Here is a 21,061-nt window from a genome sequence, read left to right as displayed (position 1 = left end):
TAAGGCTGGGGTTTTTTCAGTAAACAGTGGGAACAGGTCTCTGTGTTAGCAGGCTATGAGAGGTGGAAATAATAACGTTATTGATGTGATGTTATCATGTATTTAAGGTACAGGTGACATAAGAACAGTTTAGTTGATGCCTACACATCTAATAATACCAGCATTATTCAGATGCATCTCAGATGCCCTTTTGTTTCACTCAGGCCTATATGAACTGTATAGGGCATTTAGACACAGTTTTGCAGGACTTGTGCTTTACAAGTTCTCCATCATAGCCCTGAGTGACTGCTTACAATTCATAGTCTAATTTAGGTGGTGATATCTCTATTAGGTCATTGTTTTGTTTATCTTTGATTACAATAATACATGTTCACATACTATGACTACTGGGACCTTCAATTTAAAAGATGGTCTGAGTGTGCGGACATTAACAGTGAGATCTACCACCAGGAGTTGAAAATGTGGATCGCAGAACCTTCCATTGATCAGACATTTGTGCATCTACTTCAGGTTTATTTACCCAAACTGGATCAATGATTCAAGTAAATATGCTCTGTTGATAATTCCACATCAATATGTTTACAATTTCTAGAATTCCATCAGAAGTACAACCAGGCCAACTATTACTGGCACTCATTGAAGAGAATAAATATACAAAGCAAAAGAGGCTTAATTCCCAAACAACTAATACAACTAAAAGAACCTGTACATATCACAAAATATTTGATGGCCAAATTAGAGACATTATACAGATTGAATATAGGCAGGGAAAATATGATGGGTTGTAGAGACTGCAGAGGTGCGGGTGCGCCAGGTGCCCCTCAGACACTGCAGTAGGTGCAGATATAATATCAAGCAGGTACCCCTTCAGGACAAAGGAAATAGGGGATAAACGAAAGTAAGGATGTAAGTAAGTGAATGTTGTTTTACACCACTGTAAGTCACATCATAATGGCCTGTACTTAACCGAGTGAATACCCATGAAGATCCTGGTTAAAATTGATCTTCAGTAACCCATGCTTGTCATAAGAGGCGACTAACGGGATCGGGTGGTTAACACATGTCATCGTATCCCATCTGTGTAGATCAATGTGCATGCTGTTCATCATGGGATTGTCAGGTACAGACTCGATTATTTACAGACCGCCGTCATATAGCTGGAATATTGGAGTGCTGCTTTTAAACAACCAACCAACCATCCAACCGAGTGAGTCTGACATGACAAGCAATGAGGCATGACAGTGGGGCTGCTTACACATAATGATATAGGCTCCATGTTCCCAATCCTCTATAGTCTGATCTGGCATTCAGCATGGTATTAACATCACTGGGGTCCTTTGTCATTGTGTTGAAAATGTAGGCACAAATGGCCAAAAGCCATGGCAACCTTCATCAACAATAAGACAGTAGAATGCATTATTGATGCATTCATCAGAATTTCATAAGATCAAACAGTTCTGTGAAAAACGCTCAAACAAACTATGATTGATTATCAATCATTTGTTTCACAGTGATTAGAGATTTCCACACCCAGATCCTTCAAATGTCTACCACAACAATTACACTAAAGAACCTGTGCTTGTCTTTGCAATGTACTCCCCACAACCAAGATCAATGTTCCGATTGAAATGTGATAAATTAATGCATTATTGAAATATATCCTTCACCCTGGTGCCTGTCCTTATGGTATGTCCAGTCTGGCAAACATTTTGGAAAGTACTGCAAAATCCCATTAATCTGATTGACACCATTCCTAGTGAACAGCTACCTACATGGTCTAGTGGATAGCGCAAATGGTCAGAGAGCAGAGGCTCAGTGGCTAAATTCGTCAATAGTCGGGCTTTCAAAAGACATTAAAAGCTGGTACTTGAGGTTTCCCTTCCTGGCACTCAGCAGTGGAGGGATAAAAGTTTTCGCTTGTCATGCAAAGACCTAGGTTTGATTCCCCACATTGGTATGATGTGTGAAGCCCATTTCTGATGTTGCCCACGTACGTGATATTGCTGGAATATTTCTAGTGGCTTAAAACTGCACTCACTCACTTGCTCACTCACTCAGGATGGCCCTGGTGGGAGTACTGTCTGAGTGTAGTCCCATGTTAAACTGTGGTATCTCCATGGGCTTATACTCTTTAAGTAGTCTTCATAACAACACACCCACGCACGCACGCACGCACGGACGCACGCACGCACTCACACGCACACACAAACGCATGCACACACACAAATACAGACTCATATATCAATAATTTTTAAGGATTGACAAATCAGGGGAACATTGTTGCAACTGTTTTTTGTTCAGCAGGCAAAGTTTCCAGATGAACAGATTCCAGACCAACAGCTTGGTGTTTCATGAAAAGCTATACCTTGAGCCATGGATGATGAAACATGGGTGCTGGCTATTCCACGTGGCCAATGGTGATTTCAAACACCAGTGTTTCTGCATGGTCTAATCAAATTATATTGAGTATCTGTTCACTAAAGAAAAAAGAAACTTTGATAGAATAAGCACTTGCTTTCCAGGTCACAACCTATGTTCTATAGGTGAAGATAGATTCTGAACTGATGAGTCCAATGTTTCCATTCAGTAAGCTCAAATCATACAGTGTTCTCTTGATGTTCGGCATAAGGATGTTGTGTGATTATATAAGGTTACATAACGATGACCATTCCCAAACTATAGGCCACTTATTGAAGCTACAAAAGCAATGGAATACATGCATGTCATGCTATTGGTCGAAGCAACAACTCAATAAATATGGAACAAATATTAACTGAATAACTGGTGGCGCTTGCATGCAGAACTGGCTTGTTAGTATGAGCTCTCATTAAGGTGTTTCCATACGGAATATGTGTTATTACACAAAACAGGTCAAATTAAAGAATATTCAATACTAGTCTTAAAAGTTACAAAAAAATATATACATATTATTTAAATATATATTTAAGTAATGACGATGAAAACCTATGTCAAACTGACCTACTACTCCATAGAAATAGAAAACACTCAATGCTTTCATATTACTACAGTTAATCTCTTGTGCTTTGACAGACTATAGTAACTTGAAAGATTATTTGGGTGCTCTTTAACTTCTGTTGAGTCTTGTACACACTTTGTATGATACATGCCCTCCAAAACACTTTGTATGATACATGCCCTCCAAAACACTTTGTATGATACATGCCCTCCAAAACACTTTGTATGATACATGCCCTCCAAAACACTTTCACAGAACAGACTCCTTAACCCAAACTTAGTTTTGAACCTCAACCATATGGAAACACCTAAATGTAGCCACTAAAGCATGGCATAACTTGATGCCAAGCAGGTAAATTAGAGTTACACAATTTGATGACAAAAGCCTCAGCATCGGATTAGTACTGAATACTGTGACCTACTCTACTGGGGAACACGCTCTACCAACCTTTAATTGCGAGGCAAGAATTGACCTGCGTAAGGATCTTTCAGTATTGGAAGAGAGTCGGCGTATAGGGCCTGGTTTCCTGGGGGTCACAAAGGGACTACTGTCATGACTCCTGCCGGCAACTGCTTTATCACGATTGGTCGAGATTGGAGTACATAATGGGTCTGACCAATCAATGGATGTGCGCCGTACTGGGGTGCTATGGACAGGGGGCTGGGACGACTCACCGGATCAGTGTTCGAAGGTTTGGACGGAGTTGGATTACTTTCCTTCTGATCCCAACGTGATTTCAGCTTATCACTTCGCTTATGAGTCAGTGGACTAACTAATTCTTTAACACTCGAGTCAGTTTTAACCACATCCCCATCGGACACGGTCTTCTTCAAATGAACAATCTGTACTGGAGGTGAAGAATCATGTTCAGATCTGTCCACGTTTTTTTCCCCTACACTAGAGATTTCCTCCACAAACTGCTGGCTGCTGGCCCCGCCTTCAGGACAAACAGTCCTGTTTTGATCACATCTGGCTGAATCTTTTCCAAAACTGAAATCTTCTTCAACCACAACTTTCACATATTCAGTAGATTCCTCATCTTTCCTAACATCCCTGCTATCATAAGTATTTGCATATTTGCGATGTCTAGGATTAGGTAAGTCTGCATGTGCTCCCGAGTCCTCATCCGGAACATTCAGATCCACCTCTGTGTCAGCATCATATGCACTCATCCCTGACTGAGGTCTGCTCATACATGCCAAGTCATCTTCACCAGCTTCAGAATCACTCACATAACTAATCTGAGCAGGATCTTTTCCTGTAACAATGTCTTCAACACAAGTGCCTAATTCACTTGCATTACCAAAGCTACCAGTGTTGCCAGTGTCTCTATCACCAATGTCTCCAGTGTCTCTCCCCACCAACACCACTCGGAGGTCTAACCTGCATATCTGTACCACCATCAGTACCCCCTGATGGGTCACTTTCACTGGAAACATTCCTGGTACCAACAAGTGTTGACTCATCATCAGTTCGAGACTCCTCCACAGTAATCTCTGCTGCCAGTTCACTAAAATGTACATACTCCTCCATCTCCTTTTCCTCAGATCTATTACCATGATCTGTGCCTGTGACTGTGATCGTCTCTGTCTTAGCGTCAGTTTTGATCCGAGATGCCTTAGCTTCATACCAGCGTTTTACATCAGCACCCCGAGGTGGCAGACTGCAAGGTGTGATGGTGACATATCTATCTTCACTTAACATAAACTTAAATTCAGGGTCCTTATCCAATTTCTCCCACAAAGGTTCAATAGACTGAGAGGAAAACAAATTATTGTCAGCTGCAAATACTGATCTCCAATTTTTAAGTCCTTCTGTACCAGCAGACGTCTCAAACTCCTCCAAGTTCCTCACCTACAAACACAAGACGAGCAGTCTCAATAAAACTGTTGAGGAACAAAATACATCTGTCTGAAAATATTTCTCAAAGAATACAGAAAAAACTCCACATTAATTAGAAACAATAATCAGCAAACATTAATTAGACAGAAACACATCAATGACGTTATCTGTTTTGACATTTATCTAACTGAATTATTCAGTATTTAATTTGGAAACATATGTTTTTCATTCTGTTAGAGATTACATCCAAGGAAACAGCTTGTAAAACACGTTACATTGACAATACGATAAAAAGGATTATTATATTACATCTGTACATTACATCATTACTTCTGTATGTTCACATGCACAATAATGTTAATGCCGTTTGCTGTTACCTGTTTTTCCTGTGTATTTTGTTGTACCATACGAAAAAAATAGACACTAAAGAAATCGTAAGAAACACTTATACTGCATGTATAAGGCAATTGACTACATCACACAGAGGGTATTATATGTTTGAATAAATGCTTATTGAGAGATAGTTTTCAAAACGATTCAAGAAATGTCATCTGCGTCGCTGATTGCTATAAAGGATGTAAAAGCCATCACCATGAACACTACACAACAAAAGGACAGACCATATGTTATCTATGGTGCTAATTATATCTGTCATGCCGGGTCTTAAAGAGAAGAAGCAAGTATCCTGTGTAAAATTCAGTTGGATATTCAACGGAGTGTCTTCTTTACAGCAAAAGAAATTATTTAAATTTAAATTCACCACTGAAACATTGATTATTCATAAACAAGAAAACTGTTCACAAAATAAAATTAATTTAATTTTAGCATTAACTCAAGTCTTGTTTAAAGGGGGCTCGTCCCAATATTTCGGCTGGCATCAATATTCTGCTAGCTAATAACAGTTCCAAATATGTCGCAGTCTAACACTTTAACATCTTGGCTTCCCTACTCCACGCACAAGGCATGTGATATTATGACCTATTTTGAGAGACTAAAACTAATCTAAAGCTGAAATAAGCAGTATGAAGCAGCAACAATGAGGTAATATCTTAGCCGGAGACCTGCAAGGAAGGTGTCTGTAAAGTATGATCAAGTCTGGTGCATGCAAGATCCACAAGAACACCTCTACAGTCAGGTGAACCCTTCACCAGACAGCCATTGTATACAATTAAAGACAATTCAAAACAGATGGGAGATATATGCATGCCTTTAAAATACAAGGCATAGCCGCATTTGTTCAGAAGGACGAGTCCCCTTTACTTATACAAAATTCAGTTCATATATGTACATCATTATTATACCACCTTTCCTTAAGAACATAAAAAGTGAAAAAATAAGAAAGAAACTAAAACTGAGACATCTAACAAAGGGACTAGCAAGGAAACTAGAGGAAGAACAGGAGGGAGGGAGGGAGGAAGGTGCAAACAAACAAAATATATCTCACCCTGTTTGACTCAAGCTTCAACAGTGTCCCACCCAGTTCCCTACAACACAATCAAACATGCCCTACTGAACAACAGGCAGCACCACAGGGACACAACACGCAACACAAGCTAACCAAACCCACCTCGTCAGCCCAGCTAGCTCTAACCTTGTCCACTGTGCTACTTATTCATTGTTACTGTCTTCCTGTTAACCCTTAGGCTGCTGAATACTTTAACATATATTTTATGGATCAGTTTTGTAATGAATGAAATTTTAAATGCTTCTGCCTATGCAGGTATAATACTATTTTCTCCCCAAATCGATTTAGGATACAAGTTTGAATTATGTTGCCAGCCGAAGGGTTAATAAGAGTGTAGTAACAATGATAATACTAAATTTGTAGTGAAACTGCATAACATGATTCAGGACCAGTGATAATCGTGTCATACTTGTTTAACTTGAAAATCAATTTCCTGAGTGTCACATGCTTTTGTGTGGATGTGTTTCTTGATGTTTCCAGAAATACCATTATTAATCATGAAGCACAGTGTACATATGAAGTACATCCCTGGGAAGTATAGCCTGGGAAGCCTGTTCTAAGTTCATGTACAACTAGATCGAACAACCCTCATCAGGGTACTCAGGGAGACTGAAGTGTGGGGGACGATGCAGACAAAAACGTCTTCCATGTCACCTGATCATTCATTCCACTTATAACCTTGGAATATTTATTCATACTGAATTCCTAAAAGCATATCTTTGTGGATTGATTAATGAAATGAACTGAAATACCAAAAATTAGGCAAAACAAACTGGCAACACATTTAAAAAATGTGGCATATAATGAAGGGCAGAATGGACAGCCGACAGAATAACAAAACTAAAACCTACAATTTATCAGCATCTGAAGTCAACCTCTCCAGGTGATATCTACTTGTATGTTTCAAAGTAGTACAAACAAAGGAAGGAACTGGTGGCCCACTTGTCTGAGATGCAGAAATTAATTGTGCAGAGTTGCATTCCTTTGGCATGCTTCAAACCTGGGTTCAAATCCCATGATGCCCCAATTATGTTTCCTAGCTTATCAGCACCAAATCAGAGCTCTGGGTTTTACCAAGGTGGTAAGATCTACATTACTTCAGACGTTCATCCAACATCAAACTGACATGCCATCATCCAACAGGAATATCGTTGTTCAAAACAGCATTAAACCCCACGCATTCAAACTCCAAAACTACACAATTCTTTTCTCCAACAAAGTAGGCTCTTCTAACCGAAGTCTTACAACTTAATGACATGTTAGAGAAAATACATCAAAGATGCTAAAGCTAAATGATGGAACAAAATATGCTCATCAATTCATGAACCAAAACACATAAGGACTCATGCAGGGGCAACTCATGACAGATAATACATGAAAACTACAGCCAGGTCATGGAGCATGCCTTGTGTGGAAAGATGGTCCCAGAAATAAGAGGAGATAGTCCCGTTATTTTTGTTCAAACGATATATGGACACATACTGATGAGTGTTACTTGATCATGTAATTATTTCCCATGTGGTGCCTTGTTAAAACACAGTTCAAAGGAATAATGACATATTCTCAGGTTCTTTCACATCAATGACACACTACTGTTGAAAATTTACAAATATTCTTCAGTGTGATTGTCATATAATCACTGTGTTACATCACTGTTAACAAATTATAAATACTTTATCATGTGACTGTCATCATAAACAGTAATTTATGGCTATGATGTTACAATAGTTGATCTTTCATTAGAATAATGCTTTACACAGAACAAAATTAACATAAGAGGCACCTGTTTTGCCAGCCACAAATTCGGAACATTATAACTGGAGAGTCAGTTTGTTCTATCTCTATAATGCTTTTTGTAATTAAAGCCTTACAATCTGAAGATATCAGGATACTGTTTACAAACAAAATTTCATTTGTAGTCCTTAATAAAAATATCTCATACATAATGTTTTTATTATCGTATGTCTCTCACACACTGAACAATATCTCACCTGGGCTTATCTGGTAAGTCATCAGGGTTGCTGCAGTATGCGCTCTGGGCAGTGTGGCTGTACAGCCCATACATGGGAGCTGACACTGACACAAGATCCCTGGTAGGAGGGTATGTCTCCGGTCTAAGCACCACAGAGCCAAAGTATACATCCGGGTTGGGCAGACTTCCTCCACTGCCCCCACCACTGGAACCCTGGGAATATCCGTCAGAGTCTCTTCCAGAGTACCCTCCCCTGCCACCATTCTTGTTCTTCTTGGGTTTGTCCTCTGGTGGGTCAGAATGACATGCTTGCTTCCTGGGTCTCTTCCTTGTAGCATCCATGGGTTCATCATCTTCATCCGATGATATGTCTTCGTACTGTGATGTCTTTATAACCACAGGACAATCCATGTCATAATGTTCCGGCAGGGTACTTGCATTTATGGCATTCTCTCTTGGAGTCAGTAAGTTTCTGACACTCAACTTCAGTTCACTATACTTTGGATTTGAAGCACCTTTATCTGCGATTTTAGCCTTGGAACCATTTGTCATTGACCAGTTTTCTTTCTTTGAATCAGTCGAAATATTTGTGTCTGAATTTCGCGACTGGTTTGAGGATGAATCATGGGAGAGGCTTGCAAGCTCATTTAAGCAAGCTTGTGTATTGGCCGGACTATTTGTCACAGAACTGTAAGGCCGAAATGAGACAGAGCTCTCACATTTGGATTTATTAACACTTTTGAAAGACACTTTATCAGATGAAACTGAAGTTTGGCCACTGAGTCTACCAGGAACACTGGAATCTCGACTTTTGTCTGACCTCCAAGAATGTTGGGAGTCAGCAAAACAATCACTAAGGGTACAGTCAGATACCCGGGGAGAACGGTGAGGGGTGAGGCAGGGGGGAGGTGTCCTTCCACTGTCATGGAAAATACTCGCTTCTGAGCTGGATCCCGACAGCCTCCGGTACCGGGCATTACAGACTGGAGAACCCAGGTTTGGAGGTGAGGAGCAGCTATACTTCTTCTGCTTCAGTTCCCTAGTCAACCTGTCGATATCTGATACTGACAGAGGTTTCACTAGAACCACAGCTGTCTTTAATTTCTGTGAACATGTGACTTGGTTTGAGACTACTTCACCTTCTGAACTTGCTGCATCTGATGTTCTGGTCTCACTGAAGTCAGCCATTTTGGCATCATCTAGATCTGGCTGTTGGTCATTTACCAAAGTGGAAGCTTTGATATCAACCACATCGGAGGTCTCAACTACGACTGGCATCTTGGTCTCAATCAAATCAGGCAATGAGTCTGATTCAGTTCCTACAGAGACCGATGCTTCTGGGGACCTGGTCTCTTTATTGTTCTCAACACTTGACAAGGGGGTTTCATAAATGGAGTCCATGGACACATGAGCAGAGGCTCCTGAGGTAGATGGAATGGCTGACGTGGATGGAACAGATAGACCAGTAGGAGGGTGTTTCTCCATCTGGCTGTTGTTATCAGAAGTAGACTTTGGTTTGTCATGGACTTTGAGTAGCATATCTTTATCCCCATCTTCAGGTGAGAGCGGGATGGGAGGAGATGTCTCTCCTTTATCTGACTGAGGTGGCGACACTAGAGCCAGCTTATACATCACATCTTCATACTTTGTCTTATAATCATCTGTGCCATCAGCATAGGAGATGGTATCTGTCAGGTTGGCCAGAGTAGCTTGGTGTAATACTGACAGACTGTTCATCAACTTGCAACTGCCACCATTAGACTTTTTCCTCCTGTGCCTTGTAGAGAGAAATGCAACACCAAGACGCTGATTAGGTGTTAAACTCTTTCTCTTTCCTTTCTTGTCTTGTACAAATGACACCTTTGATGAACGGTAAGGTGATTTTGCCTTTTGCTTCTTGTGGTGAGGTTTAACAATCACTTGATGATTAGGCCGAAAAAGAGCCTCGCCACAGGAATCACTTGAGCTACTGTCATGCACTGCCTGTCGTGGAAGAGAATGAGTGTATGGTTGCCCTGAGCTGTAACCTGGCAAGTACTGAGCACTGATCTGGTTTTTGTGATAACTATCAACAATGTTAGAATCTAGATAGCTTGGCTTCGGAGTTCGATACACAGCTTCTGTTGGGAACGCTTGATGCTGAACATGATATACTGTGTGCTCTGTGGTAATATCTTTCACAGGAAAATATTTGTCAGGATAGGTCTCCATAATAGCTGAATCTAATTTGCTTGATGTGTCCTGTTTGGTAGGAAAGGACTGTTGAACAAGACTTTCTTTCTGAGTGTTCTTGTCAGATGTTAGAGGTGTGCCACCACTTTCTGATGGCAAAGCAGTGGATGTAGCACAGTCACTGACGATCTTCTCAATACACACATGTACAGTTTGTTTTTCAGATGCACACTGTTTTGGACATTCCTCAGTTTTTGATGATTCATCATGAGACAGTGATGTGGATTCTTCAATCCATGTTTCTAAGGGTTTGTTCAAGTTAGGATAGTCACTTAAACATATTTCTGTGCAGTTATCACTGTCAGTTTTTTTTCTGATTCGACCGAAACTTTCCAGTCCTTTCATCCAGCACAAAGGCAGGTGTTGAAGCCCTTGAGGACGGGTACTCGAGAGGTATATCTGACAGCTCACTTTCTGAGGACTTACAGTTAATGATCCTGCTTTCCATCAAGTACTCAGATATCGTGGAAGTCGACTCTGCTGAAGATGGTCTTGTGAGCTGACGATGAACAGCTCTATCAAACAGACGTTTCTCTTCCAAATGAAAGGCAAAATAATCATGAACGTTTATTGATGGGCCATTTATTTTGGGACGTCTTAGTTTCACCTGCATAGATTTGGAACCTTTAAATCTTCCCACTACAATATAATGGACACCAAGGATCATATTCTTGAAAGCATCATCATGTTTATGTCTTCTTTGAGCTTTTCTGCTTTTTCTGTTATCATCACCTTCATCAAACATATGTTTGAAAGCCTGTGGAGAGTAGTTGACCGATGGTCGCTTGCTCCTGTATCCAGAACTACTGGAATCATTTCCATCTGAATGCTTCCTCTTCTTCAGTTTTTTCGATCGACCAACAGCACCATCACTGCTGTCTGAGGATTCCTTCCTGGAGCTGGCTCGAGAAGAAGCTCTGGAGTGAGGTATGGAGAAGATTGACTCAGCCTCACTGGAGTGGTCCTTGTCACTGTAGAAGCCATAGCCCATCGTTGTCTTGGCAACTGCACTACATTCTGGAAGAGATGCTGGTATATCTGGCATCACCCTCCTGACAACAGCATCAGGCTTCCTGTGTTTGTCGACTCTTGCTTGTCCTTTGTCCTCCTGATCAGACTCCAGTAACATCAAAGGTGGAGTGTGGAGAGGCCGTTGTTGGTCAGGCATGTCCACCGGCACAGACTTCACAGACGACTGGACAACCAGTGGGTCTTCTAATGAGGAGAAATCCACAGGAAAGTGCCTTGTATTGTCCAAGTCAGATGAGTTGTGAACAGGCCGCTTACTTATTATCTGCCTTTCCTCTGCTGAATCGGTCTCCATGTAAACTTTCCTTCCTGTGTTTCCTTCTTTGGCAAATCTTTTATCTTCAGTTTCACACATATTCAACAAACGGTCCTTTTTCTCAGATTCTTTTACAGCCACTTTGCTAATAACACTTTCTGACAATCCTACTGACACTTTTTCAGCACTGACAGTATCAGAATCAGATATATTTTCCTTCACAGCCTTCTTTACAAAAGAATCAGATTTTACTTCCTTTTCTTTCACATCTTCTACCTTGTTCTTACCAACACAGACAATATCCTTTTGAACCTCTTCATCATAATGTCCATCACACTTTCCTTTGTTTAACACACCAACTTCTAAATCTTCCAAATCTTTTGCAGGTTCCACACATGGGAGTGAATCTTGGGAAAAACTGACTCTGTGACTTTTGGTTGTAAGTTTACAAATAGGAATATCTGCAGATTCTGATTTCATATCCGTGTTGCTAAGTGTTCTGTCCTGCTTCTGCCCTGAGGTTGCGCTTTGCTCCGGGACATTATCACACACCACATTGTCAGAGTTCTGCTCTAAGATAGTCTCTTGTTCAGGGACATCTTTACTCATGTCACTTGATGTCCTGTGCTGCTTCTGCCCCAAGAGACTATCTAGCTCCACAACATTTTCATTGTTAACATTTGGTTTGTCCAGGCTCTCAGCTGAAAGGCTCTCCTTCTCAAGGCTAGTTCCATTTACTTCGGCTGGGGAGGAATTACTATTCTGACCTGAGGGTGTCTCTTTTTCCAGGACAACTGGTGTTCCATTCTGGCTCTCCACTGAAAGAGACTCTCTCTCCAGACCATTCTCATTCATCTCTGCTTGATTGTCACAATTCTGCACTGAAAGTATTTCTCTCTCCAGAACATTTTCAAGTTTACTGGGCTGCTGGACTATTTCTAAATTTGGTTTAAATTGACACAGCTTTTCTTTTAAAAGTTTCCTCATTTTCATACTGTCATCACAGCTCCTAAGAGATGGTATTTCAGGCAGCTGTCTGGCAAATGACTCCATTGAGGAAAACTCTTGTTTGTCCCTATTCTTCCCTTCAGAAGGACTCTTGTCAAAGATGTCCCCAAACTGACTCAGAACAGGTACCCTTTCTTCAGGTTTCTTGGAGTACACAAGGTGAACTGGCTTCACAGCCAGCAGGGTCGGTAATACTTTTGTTGGTACATGGTCAGCTGAACAGCCATTGGATTTCCAAGAAAACCCATCAGACACTGGTGGACATAAAGGACGTTTTGACATCTTCTCAATGTCTTTTGCTGTTAATTTTGGGATCCGAACAACTTCCCTACCAATTTTAAGCAAACTGTATCTTCTGGCATCCATTGGGTGCATTCTGACTATTTTCACATCACTACTACGAGATAAGGATGTGTGCCTGATTTTCAGTCTCTTGAACACAGGCGTTGGGACATGGAAAGCATAGGTATAAGCTGCATTTGGTGTCAACACTTCTTGCCTTTCTGAAGTAACCAACAGTTTCTTCTTGGGAGGTCGTCCTCGTTTCCTAGCACCAGTAGCACTTTGAACAATACCTGTGTTAACTCTGAGATGCGGAATTATATTACCATTTTGACCCCAAGGGTAATATGACGGTGCAACACCTATTGATTTCTTCACATTACTGTTGTAGTAATGATCCTGACCCCAACTATATCCTTCCCGCGAATTAGTCACACGGGTGTCAGAATTGGTTCTCTTCAAGGACAACTTGGATCTTGAGCGGAAATTTGTAAAATTAGTGTCTGAGACACTTGACACCAAATTGATCAATCCTGTGAGAGATGACGGGCAACTCTCTCGCCTACTATCTCTTCTCACAGGAGCAGGCAAATCTAGATTTGTAAGGTACGGGATTCCAGACATTTCCTGACCTGTCACTGAGTTCTGAGAACCATCTCCACCTGAGTCGTACCCACCAGGCATGAAGTCATCACAGCCAGTCATGTCAATCATCGACTCATTGGCAGACTCATTGCTTTCATCCACAGACAAGGAAGGGGTAGAACCACCCAACATGGTATGAGGAGACTCCCCAAACAGATCATCTCGACTATTGTCTCTGGAGGGTTGTCTTTGAACAGATGTTGAGCAATCACTTGAGGTAAGTTCTACTGATGTCATGTTGGGCAAGGCAGTGATGTTGGATGACGTCTTTTCTACCAACTTTTCAAAACTACTTCCATCTAATCTATGGTCACTAGCTGAGCTGAGATGTGTGAGAGAAAGCTCACTTTCACTGCTGTTGGATGCGAGGGAAGCAGATGAGTGAATTGAGGATCTGCTCAAGCTTCTGTTCATGTTGGAGTCCTGAGTTGATGGAGCAGGTGAATTCAGCATCTGCTGGAAAGATGTTGTTGCCTCTCGTGAAATAGTTGGAAAAACAGGCTGGTTTGAGGTAATGGACTCAGTATTAAATGTATGACCAGCCATTGATGTGAGTTGCATGGTTTGTGGCAATATGTGTGGCGGCATAAGAGGCGATGTGTGTTGACCTGTGAGTTGTGTGGGTGAGGCATGTTGAGATGAGGATGTCAGCCGATTAGACTGTTGAGTTGAACGAGGCAAGGAGCGCTGAGACAACTGTGCTGATGAATGTTGAGCATGTGGCAAACCTGATGAGATATTTGGTACATAGTTTGGTGAGAGCTGCTCAGCATGGCCCATGAAGTTTGTGGGTGATTGTGTTGAGAAGGATGACTGTTCATTGAAGCTGTCCTGGCTGCCATAGTGTTGTTGGTATTGGTTGAAGTTGTAGCTGCCTCTGTAGTTCTGTTCTGATGACTGAGCAGGCCCCCTATACCCAAGGTTAATGTCATCCATGTGTGGTGGGTAGCCCTGATATGATTGATGGCCTTGAGACATCATCCGTTGCTGCTGTTGGTGCTGCTGTTGGTGCTGCTGTTGCTGCCATACTGTATGTTCCCAGTTCCGTTTTGAAATTCCATCCAACTCTCCGATCCTGTAGCTTGAATCCCAAGGGCGAGCATATTCTGGATTCAGTTGAGAATATCGTTCTGCCCCCGAAGAAAATGGAGGTTGTTGTCCCATGCTGTTCTCACTGTAGCTGGCAGGTGGATTGTATACACTGCTGTCATAGCTGCCTCGGCCATCATCTCTGTACTGTTGGTAACCTTGGTTACTCTGCATGGTCATTGGCAAGTGTGGCATGACCTGACCCCTCATACCCAGTCTTTTCCTCTGGGCCACTGGCACGTCTGGAAGTGAACGATTCAGCAATAAGCTACTGACAGAAACCAATGCTTTCAATTACATCATCCATGGCTAATCAAAGCCATGAAGGCTATGAAGGTCATCCATGTAATGTCATAGACTTGTATGCAATCATAGACAGCTGTGTGGATTCAAGGATGTGTGCAATTTAATATATTTTGTGGGAAATCAAAGAATTATGTGTAATCAATACATAAGCATCTGATCAGATTTCTTCGTACAATCAGTAATTATGTGTGCACCAGTGGTTAACTGCATGCTCAACAATCCATTTCATCAGGCATAATGCCATCTGATGATTATTTTATGCAGCTTTTATGACAAGTGTTTGGTGCACTCCTGGCAAGAATTTAAGTAAAGTTGATCAGCAAACACAAAGTCATTACCTGATTTTTCATCAGAAGCACCATCAAACTGTGGTATATGGTCCTCCTTTTCCTCCTCCTCGTCCATCATCTCACTGGGAAGGAACTGGGAGTCTGTCCATGTGTCATCCATACCTTTCAAGTTATGCTCTTCAGACTCGCTAAAATGAAAATGACTCATAACGTTTGTCGTCAGAGCAAGTTCCAGGATATCTTATTGTATAATCTATTGTCATACTAACATTGCAAACATCTTACATGCAAGTATTGGAAAAAATACACACAAAAGGAAAGAACTAAAAAGACCAACAGCTGAGCAAGACAATTTTTATCTCAATTATCATAAAGAGACATAATTCAGAACTACAGAAAAAACATCATGAACTAATGTTTCTGTTTATGATTCCTGTATTAATAGGACTAGACTAAAATATTAGGAATATTTCAATATACTTGATTAGATCCTTGTTTCATCAAGATAGACATTCTGAGTACTATTGCCTCACCCATGCTCATCTTCCTCATGCAAGACCTCTTCTGGCTCTGCCCCATCCCAGACTCTCTGCGACATCTCCAATGTCTCCTCCTCCTCATCCTTCAACACCTCCACATCTACGATGCCAGTGTTGTGGGTGATGATGCTGTCATTGTCCTCCAAGGCCGACACCTGGGAGGCACTCAGCTGTGAGGAGACTGGGGAGGAGTCATCAGCCAGAGCTGCAAGCACATCCGCCAGAGACGTGTCTGGTCCATCTGTCAACAAACACAGCCATAATGTACATGGCTTACCAGTAAATACAGCCATCTTACACACATGCTTACACAGAGCAGTTTACCCAATTCCAGTGTTGACAAACAATGCAGTCTACCCTATTCCAGTGTGGACCAGCAATACAGTCTACCCTACTCCAGTGTGGACCAGCAATACAGTCTACCCTACTCCAGTGTGGACCAGCAATACAGTCTACCCTACTCCAGTGTGGACCAGCAATACAGTCGACCCTACTCCAGTGTGGACCAGCAATACAGTCTACCCTACTCCAGTGTGGACCAGCAATACAGTCTACCCTACTCCAGTGTGGACCAGCAATAGTGTGGACCAGTACAGTCTACCCTACTCCAGTGTGGACCAGCAATAGTCTCCAGTGTGGACCTACTCCAGTGTGGACCAGCAATACAGTCTACCCTACTCCAGTGTGGACCAGCAATATAGTCTACCCTACTCCAGTGTGGACCAGCAATACAGTCTACCCTACTCCAGTGTGGACCAGCAATACAGTCGACCCTATTCCAGTGTGGACCAGCAATACAGTCGACCCTATTCCAGTGTGGACCAGCAATACAGTCTACCCTACTCCAGTGTGGACCAGCAATACAGTCTACCCTACGTTTAACCAACAGTGCAGTCAACCTACTCCAGTGTTAACCAACAGTGCAGTCAACCTACTCCAGTGTTAACCAACAGTGCAGTCAACCTACTCCAGTGTTAACCAACAGTGCAGTCAACCTACTCCAGTGTTAACCAACAGTGCAGTCTACCATACTCCAGTGATAACCAACAGTGCAGTCAACCTACTCCAGTGTTAACCAACAGTGCAGTCAGCCTACTCTAGTGTTAACCAACAGTGCAGTCAACCTACTCTAGTGTTAACCAACAGTGCAGTCAACCTACTCCAGTGTTAACCAACAGTGCAGTCAACCTACTCCAGTGTTAACCAACAGTGCAGTAACCAACAGTGCAGTCAACCTACTCTAGTGTTAACCAACAGTGCAGTCAACCTACTCCAGTGTTAACCAACAGTGCAGTCAACCTACTCTAGTGTTAACCAACAGTGCAGTCAACCTACTCCAGTGTTAACCAACAGTGCAGTCAACCTACTCTAGTGTTAACCAACAGTGCAGTCAACCTACTCTAGTGTTAACCAACAGTGCAGTCAACCTACTCCAGTGTTAACCAACAGTGCAGTCAACCTACTCCAGTGTTAACCAACAGTGCAGTCAACCTACTCCAGTGTTAACCAACAGTGCAGTCAACTAACCAAGTGTTAACCAACAGTGCAGTCAACCTACTAACTACTCCAGTGTTAACCAACAGTGCAGTCAACCTACTCTAGTGTTGTGCAGTAACCAACAGTGCAGTCAACCTACTCCAGTGTTAACCAACAGTACAGTCAACCTACTCCAACCTACTCCAGTGTTAACCAACCGTGCAGTCAACCTACTCCAGTGTTAACCAACAGTGCAGTCAACCTACTCTAGTGTTAACCAACAGTGCAGTCAACCTACTCCAGTGTTAACCAACAGTGCAGTCAACCTACTCCAGTGTTAACCAACAGTGCAGTCAACCTACTCCAGTGACAGGGAGCTCCCAATGGTACCTGAGTTTTGAGAAGCCTGTGAGAAGCTCTGACTGAAGGACAGGACTTTCTGTATGGATTCCAAGCTGATGATGGGCTCCTCCTTCCCATCCTCCTGTTCCTTCTCTCCACCAACATCATCCAGTATTACTGTTTCCTGGGAGGACTCTAACTGGTCTGAATCTGAACACAAAAGAATTGTTCTGTGAATGTTGTAGTCCTGCTTGAATACTTTTTATCATCACTACATCACTTTCTGAATCATCCTGAAAGAGACCACTTTATGTTTAACTGGTTAGTTCGTCAGTGCTTATTAATCCAGTTTGAAAGGGTTCAAAGTGCTAAGCCCTTGAAGTTCGTCTGGATAGACCTACCTTGGGAGACATGGAAGGCAACTTGTGACGCAGGTGTTGCAGAGAAATCGTCCTCAGAACCCTGGGACATGTCAGATTCTTCATCTGACTGGCTTTCACTGAAATAAACAAGCAATAACAAAATACGCTGTCACAAAAATTGTGCTACATTTACTGCCCTTCATCACTAGGCAGGTTTAACATATAATGATTTGTTCTTGTGTGTAGATAACAGTATTCTGGGTTCTAAATTAATTGGACAATAGTCCAAAGTAACAACAGGGTTAAGTACAAGAATACTTCCCCAGGACTTTATCTTCTTGAATCAAGTTGAGTGTATTGTAATATGGTACACCTATTACAACAGGCTAGTCCTGGTGTTTCCCCTACAATGCCCTATTTCCCACTCTCCACTTCATCACAGAGAATGTGCTTGTAACAGTATTTCAGTCAGCTTACAGAGGGATGAAAGACAACTGTGAGGCAGGTCTCTGACTTCTACAACTTTGGTGAAACCCATGAGCATGGGTATTGTGATATATAATTGCGGTGAACAGTGATTTGAACCAGTTTCGAACCAGCATTCAATGGGTTCTGCAGAGCCCAAGGGATGTAACTCTGCAAAGCAAACAGCAGTACCCCAGACAACTGTGCCACCAGTGTCCATTCCCTTCCATCAGACCATAATCAAACACGTGTTTTTGACACTAATATGGCATGTCCCCCGCCTCTAACCAGAAATGAAATATTTATAACATATTTACTACTTTTTATTTTTGGGTCACATACAAGAAATGACTGGTGTCTGCAAAATCACCCAATGTAGGCTGTTGACATAATTGAAGACATTGGGTGCAATGTTTTATGAGATATCGCTGAATGTAAGTTTGAAAAGTGGTCAAAGTGTCATGGTGACCTTGAACATAAGGTCAAGGTCAACCAAACCAACTGGTGTCTGAGTAATCCCCCAATGTAGGCTGTCGCCTTATTTGAAGACATTGGGTACAAAAGTTCATAAGATATCGCATGAACAAGAATCAGGACGGACGGACGTATTGATGGACTCTGGTGAATACATAGTCCCCCGTTCTGTCTTGAGGCGGGGGACAATAATTAAACACAAACAGTATAAACTGAGATACTGCTTTTCTAAACTTACAGAAAGGGTTTCTGTTGTTCAATGATTTCCTGAAGCCTCTGCCTGAGATTACATTCGCTCTCTGCTACATCCACATCAGCTCGATCTAAAAAAGGAAAGGTTTGCATCTGAACAGACATTCTGGTTTTAGGATGAAGGAGTTAAAGTGTTTCTGACAGAATTCGGGAAATCAGATAACAATTATTTTATAAAAGCTTGCAATAACAGCCCCAGGTGTACTACTTGGGGTCGTCCCACTTGTCCGGTCAGGTAATCCAATGTAATCTGGATTAAGTGTTGCGCTTGAGTTGCTGGCCCGTCATAGTCAGTTTTTGTGAGCTCAGTCACTTGCCCATTGAGTGATGACTGTTCTACTGATAAGGTGACATGTTATTTATTTTAAGTGAATGAATTCAGTAAATGGGGTATAAGTAAGAGATGAATTTGCTTTCTGTCATTGCAGTCATGGCAAATGCACAAGTTCATCGTTTCGTTCCTAACGGTCGTGGAGGTCAATATTTAGTCTACTTTGGTTACAAACTTTGTATCAAGTCTAGAAACGGCGACAAAGTCCACTGGAAATGATGTCAGAAGACTTGTCGTTGCACCATCAACACACTGAACAACATCGTGACAACGTACAATAATTCCCACAACCATCCAGCTGACAACGACAGGATCCAGGTCGATGAATTCATCTTTCATCTGAAGAATCTTGGTCAGAAGTTGTTCAACCAATTTTGTTACAATTTCTTATCCTTTTAACCCTTATAAAGACATAACCTTATATTACTCCTACTTGTACGGCATTCAACTTTCCAATACAGACTATAGTCGGTACATCAAAGTACATCCCCCGTCCGGGATTATCTGCCAGCACATCAAACAAACCGGACAGGTGGGACTAACCCGTACTAATCAACTACCCAGACTTCTCACAGTCACACCTTCACTGTCCACTCAACAAACTGTATTTGTTAGTTGTCCAGTTCACTTGACTTGACTTGAAAAAGCCTATACAATCAGATAAATATGAGCAATGACATGGTTAATTAAATTTGTACTTTAAAATTATCACAAAATGTCACGAGTATTTGCATTTGCAAACTGATCTGATGTATTTGTCTCCACATGCAGATATTGACTGAATCCCCAGAGATGGCTAGGAATGAGGTCACTGTGACATGTAAGGATAAACTGTCATACACCTCACTGTTGTCTTTGTAGCATTCGTATTTTGCTTAATCGTTGTGCAAAACAATTGGAAAACACTTCCATTTTCGCTGACTACTCAGATTTCACGTAAAGAATTAAAGTCTGGTCATATGATCGGCTTTTGGAAGAGGTGTACTGCTAAGCCATCACTCTACTGAAGTGTATAGATATAATACAAGCTGACAGAAAGTAATACAAGCTCACCCTGCGATTGTGGGGTCAAGATCTGCGATGTTTCCCCCAGGTTCCTCCGGCGCTGTTTCTCATCTTCCCATATTGCTGCTAGACCAGGGTTAGCTCCGATATTAGCTGACATAAATACACGACTCAAGATAAGTATTTATCTACTAGTATTTCAGTTCAGTTAAATAATATAAAAAAATATCATAAGTGACAAAAGAAACAATCAAATTTAATAGCTTTTAAAATATGTAATTTTTTAAGTAAAATTGATATTTTTATACTTATCCTGACTCATGATCTTTTCCTTATCTCCCTTTTCCTTGCAAATGGTAGTGGAACACTTGAATCTCTTGAAGTTCTTACTTCCATCTCAGACAAGTTGAATCATCTTGATT

The 21,061-nt window shown here is 41.6% G+C and overlaps 1 protein-coding gene across 1 annotated transcript in view; it reads right to left on the bottom strand.

The window, feature by feature from the left end:
- LOC124288270 overlaps nucleotides 1-21,061 on the bottom strand; it is a 109,420-nt gene that overhangs the window by 11,923 nt on the left and 76,436 nt on the right. The window contains 12 exon segments of the mRNA XM_046724782.1: nucleotides 3,425-3,646; nucleotides 3,751-4,247; nucleotides 4,312-4,831; nucleotides 6,264-6,303; nucleotides 8,276-10,790; nucleotides 10,792-15,039; nucleotides 15,442-15,581; nucleotides 15,927-16,173; nucleotides 17,799-17,960; nucleotides 18,152-18,249; nucleotides 19,290-19,374; nucleotides 20,688-20,792. Of these exon segments, the coding sequence (XP_046580738.1) occupies nucleotides 3,425-3,646; nucleotides 3,751-4,247; nucleotides 4,312-4,831; nucleotides 6,264-6,303; nucleotides 8,276-10,790; nucleotides 10,792-15,039; nucleotides 15,442-15,581; nucleotides 15,927-16,173; nucleotides 17,799-17,960; nucleotides 18,152-18,249; nucleotides 19,290-19,374; nucleotides 20,688-20,792 (8,879 nt within the window).

Source organism: Haliotis rubra, unplaced genomic scaffold, assembly GCF_003918875.1.
Source record: "Haliotis rubra isolate DU_JTF1 unplaced genomic scaffold, ASM391887v1 Scf414, whole genome shotgun sequence".
NCBI lineage: Eukaryota > Metazoa > Mollusca > Gastropoda > Lepetellida > Haliotidae > Haliotis > Haliotis rubra.
This window is presented reverse-complemented; position numbering and strand designations above follow the sequence as displayed.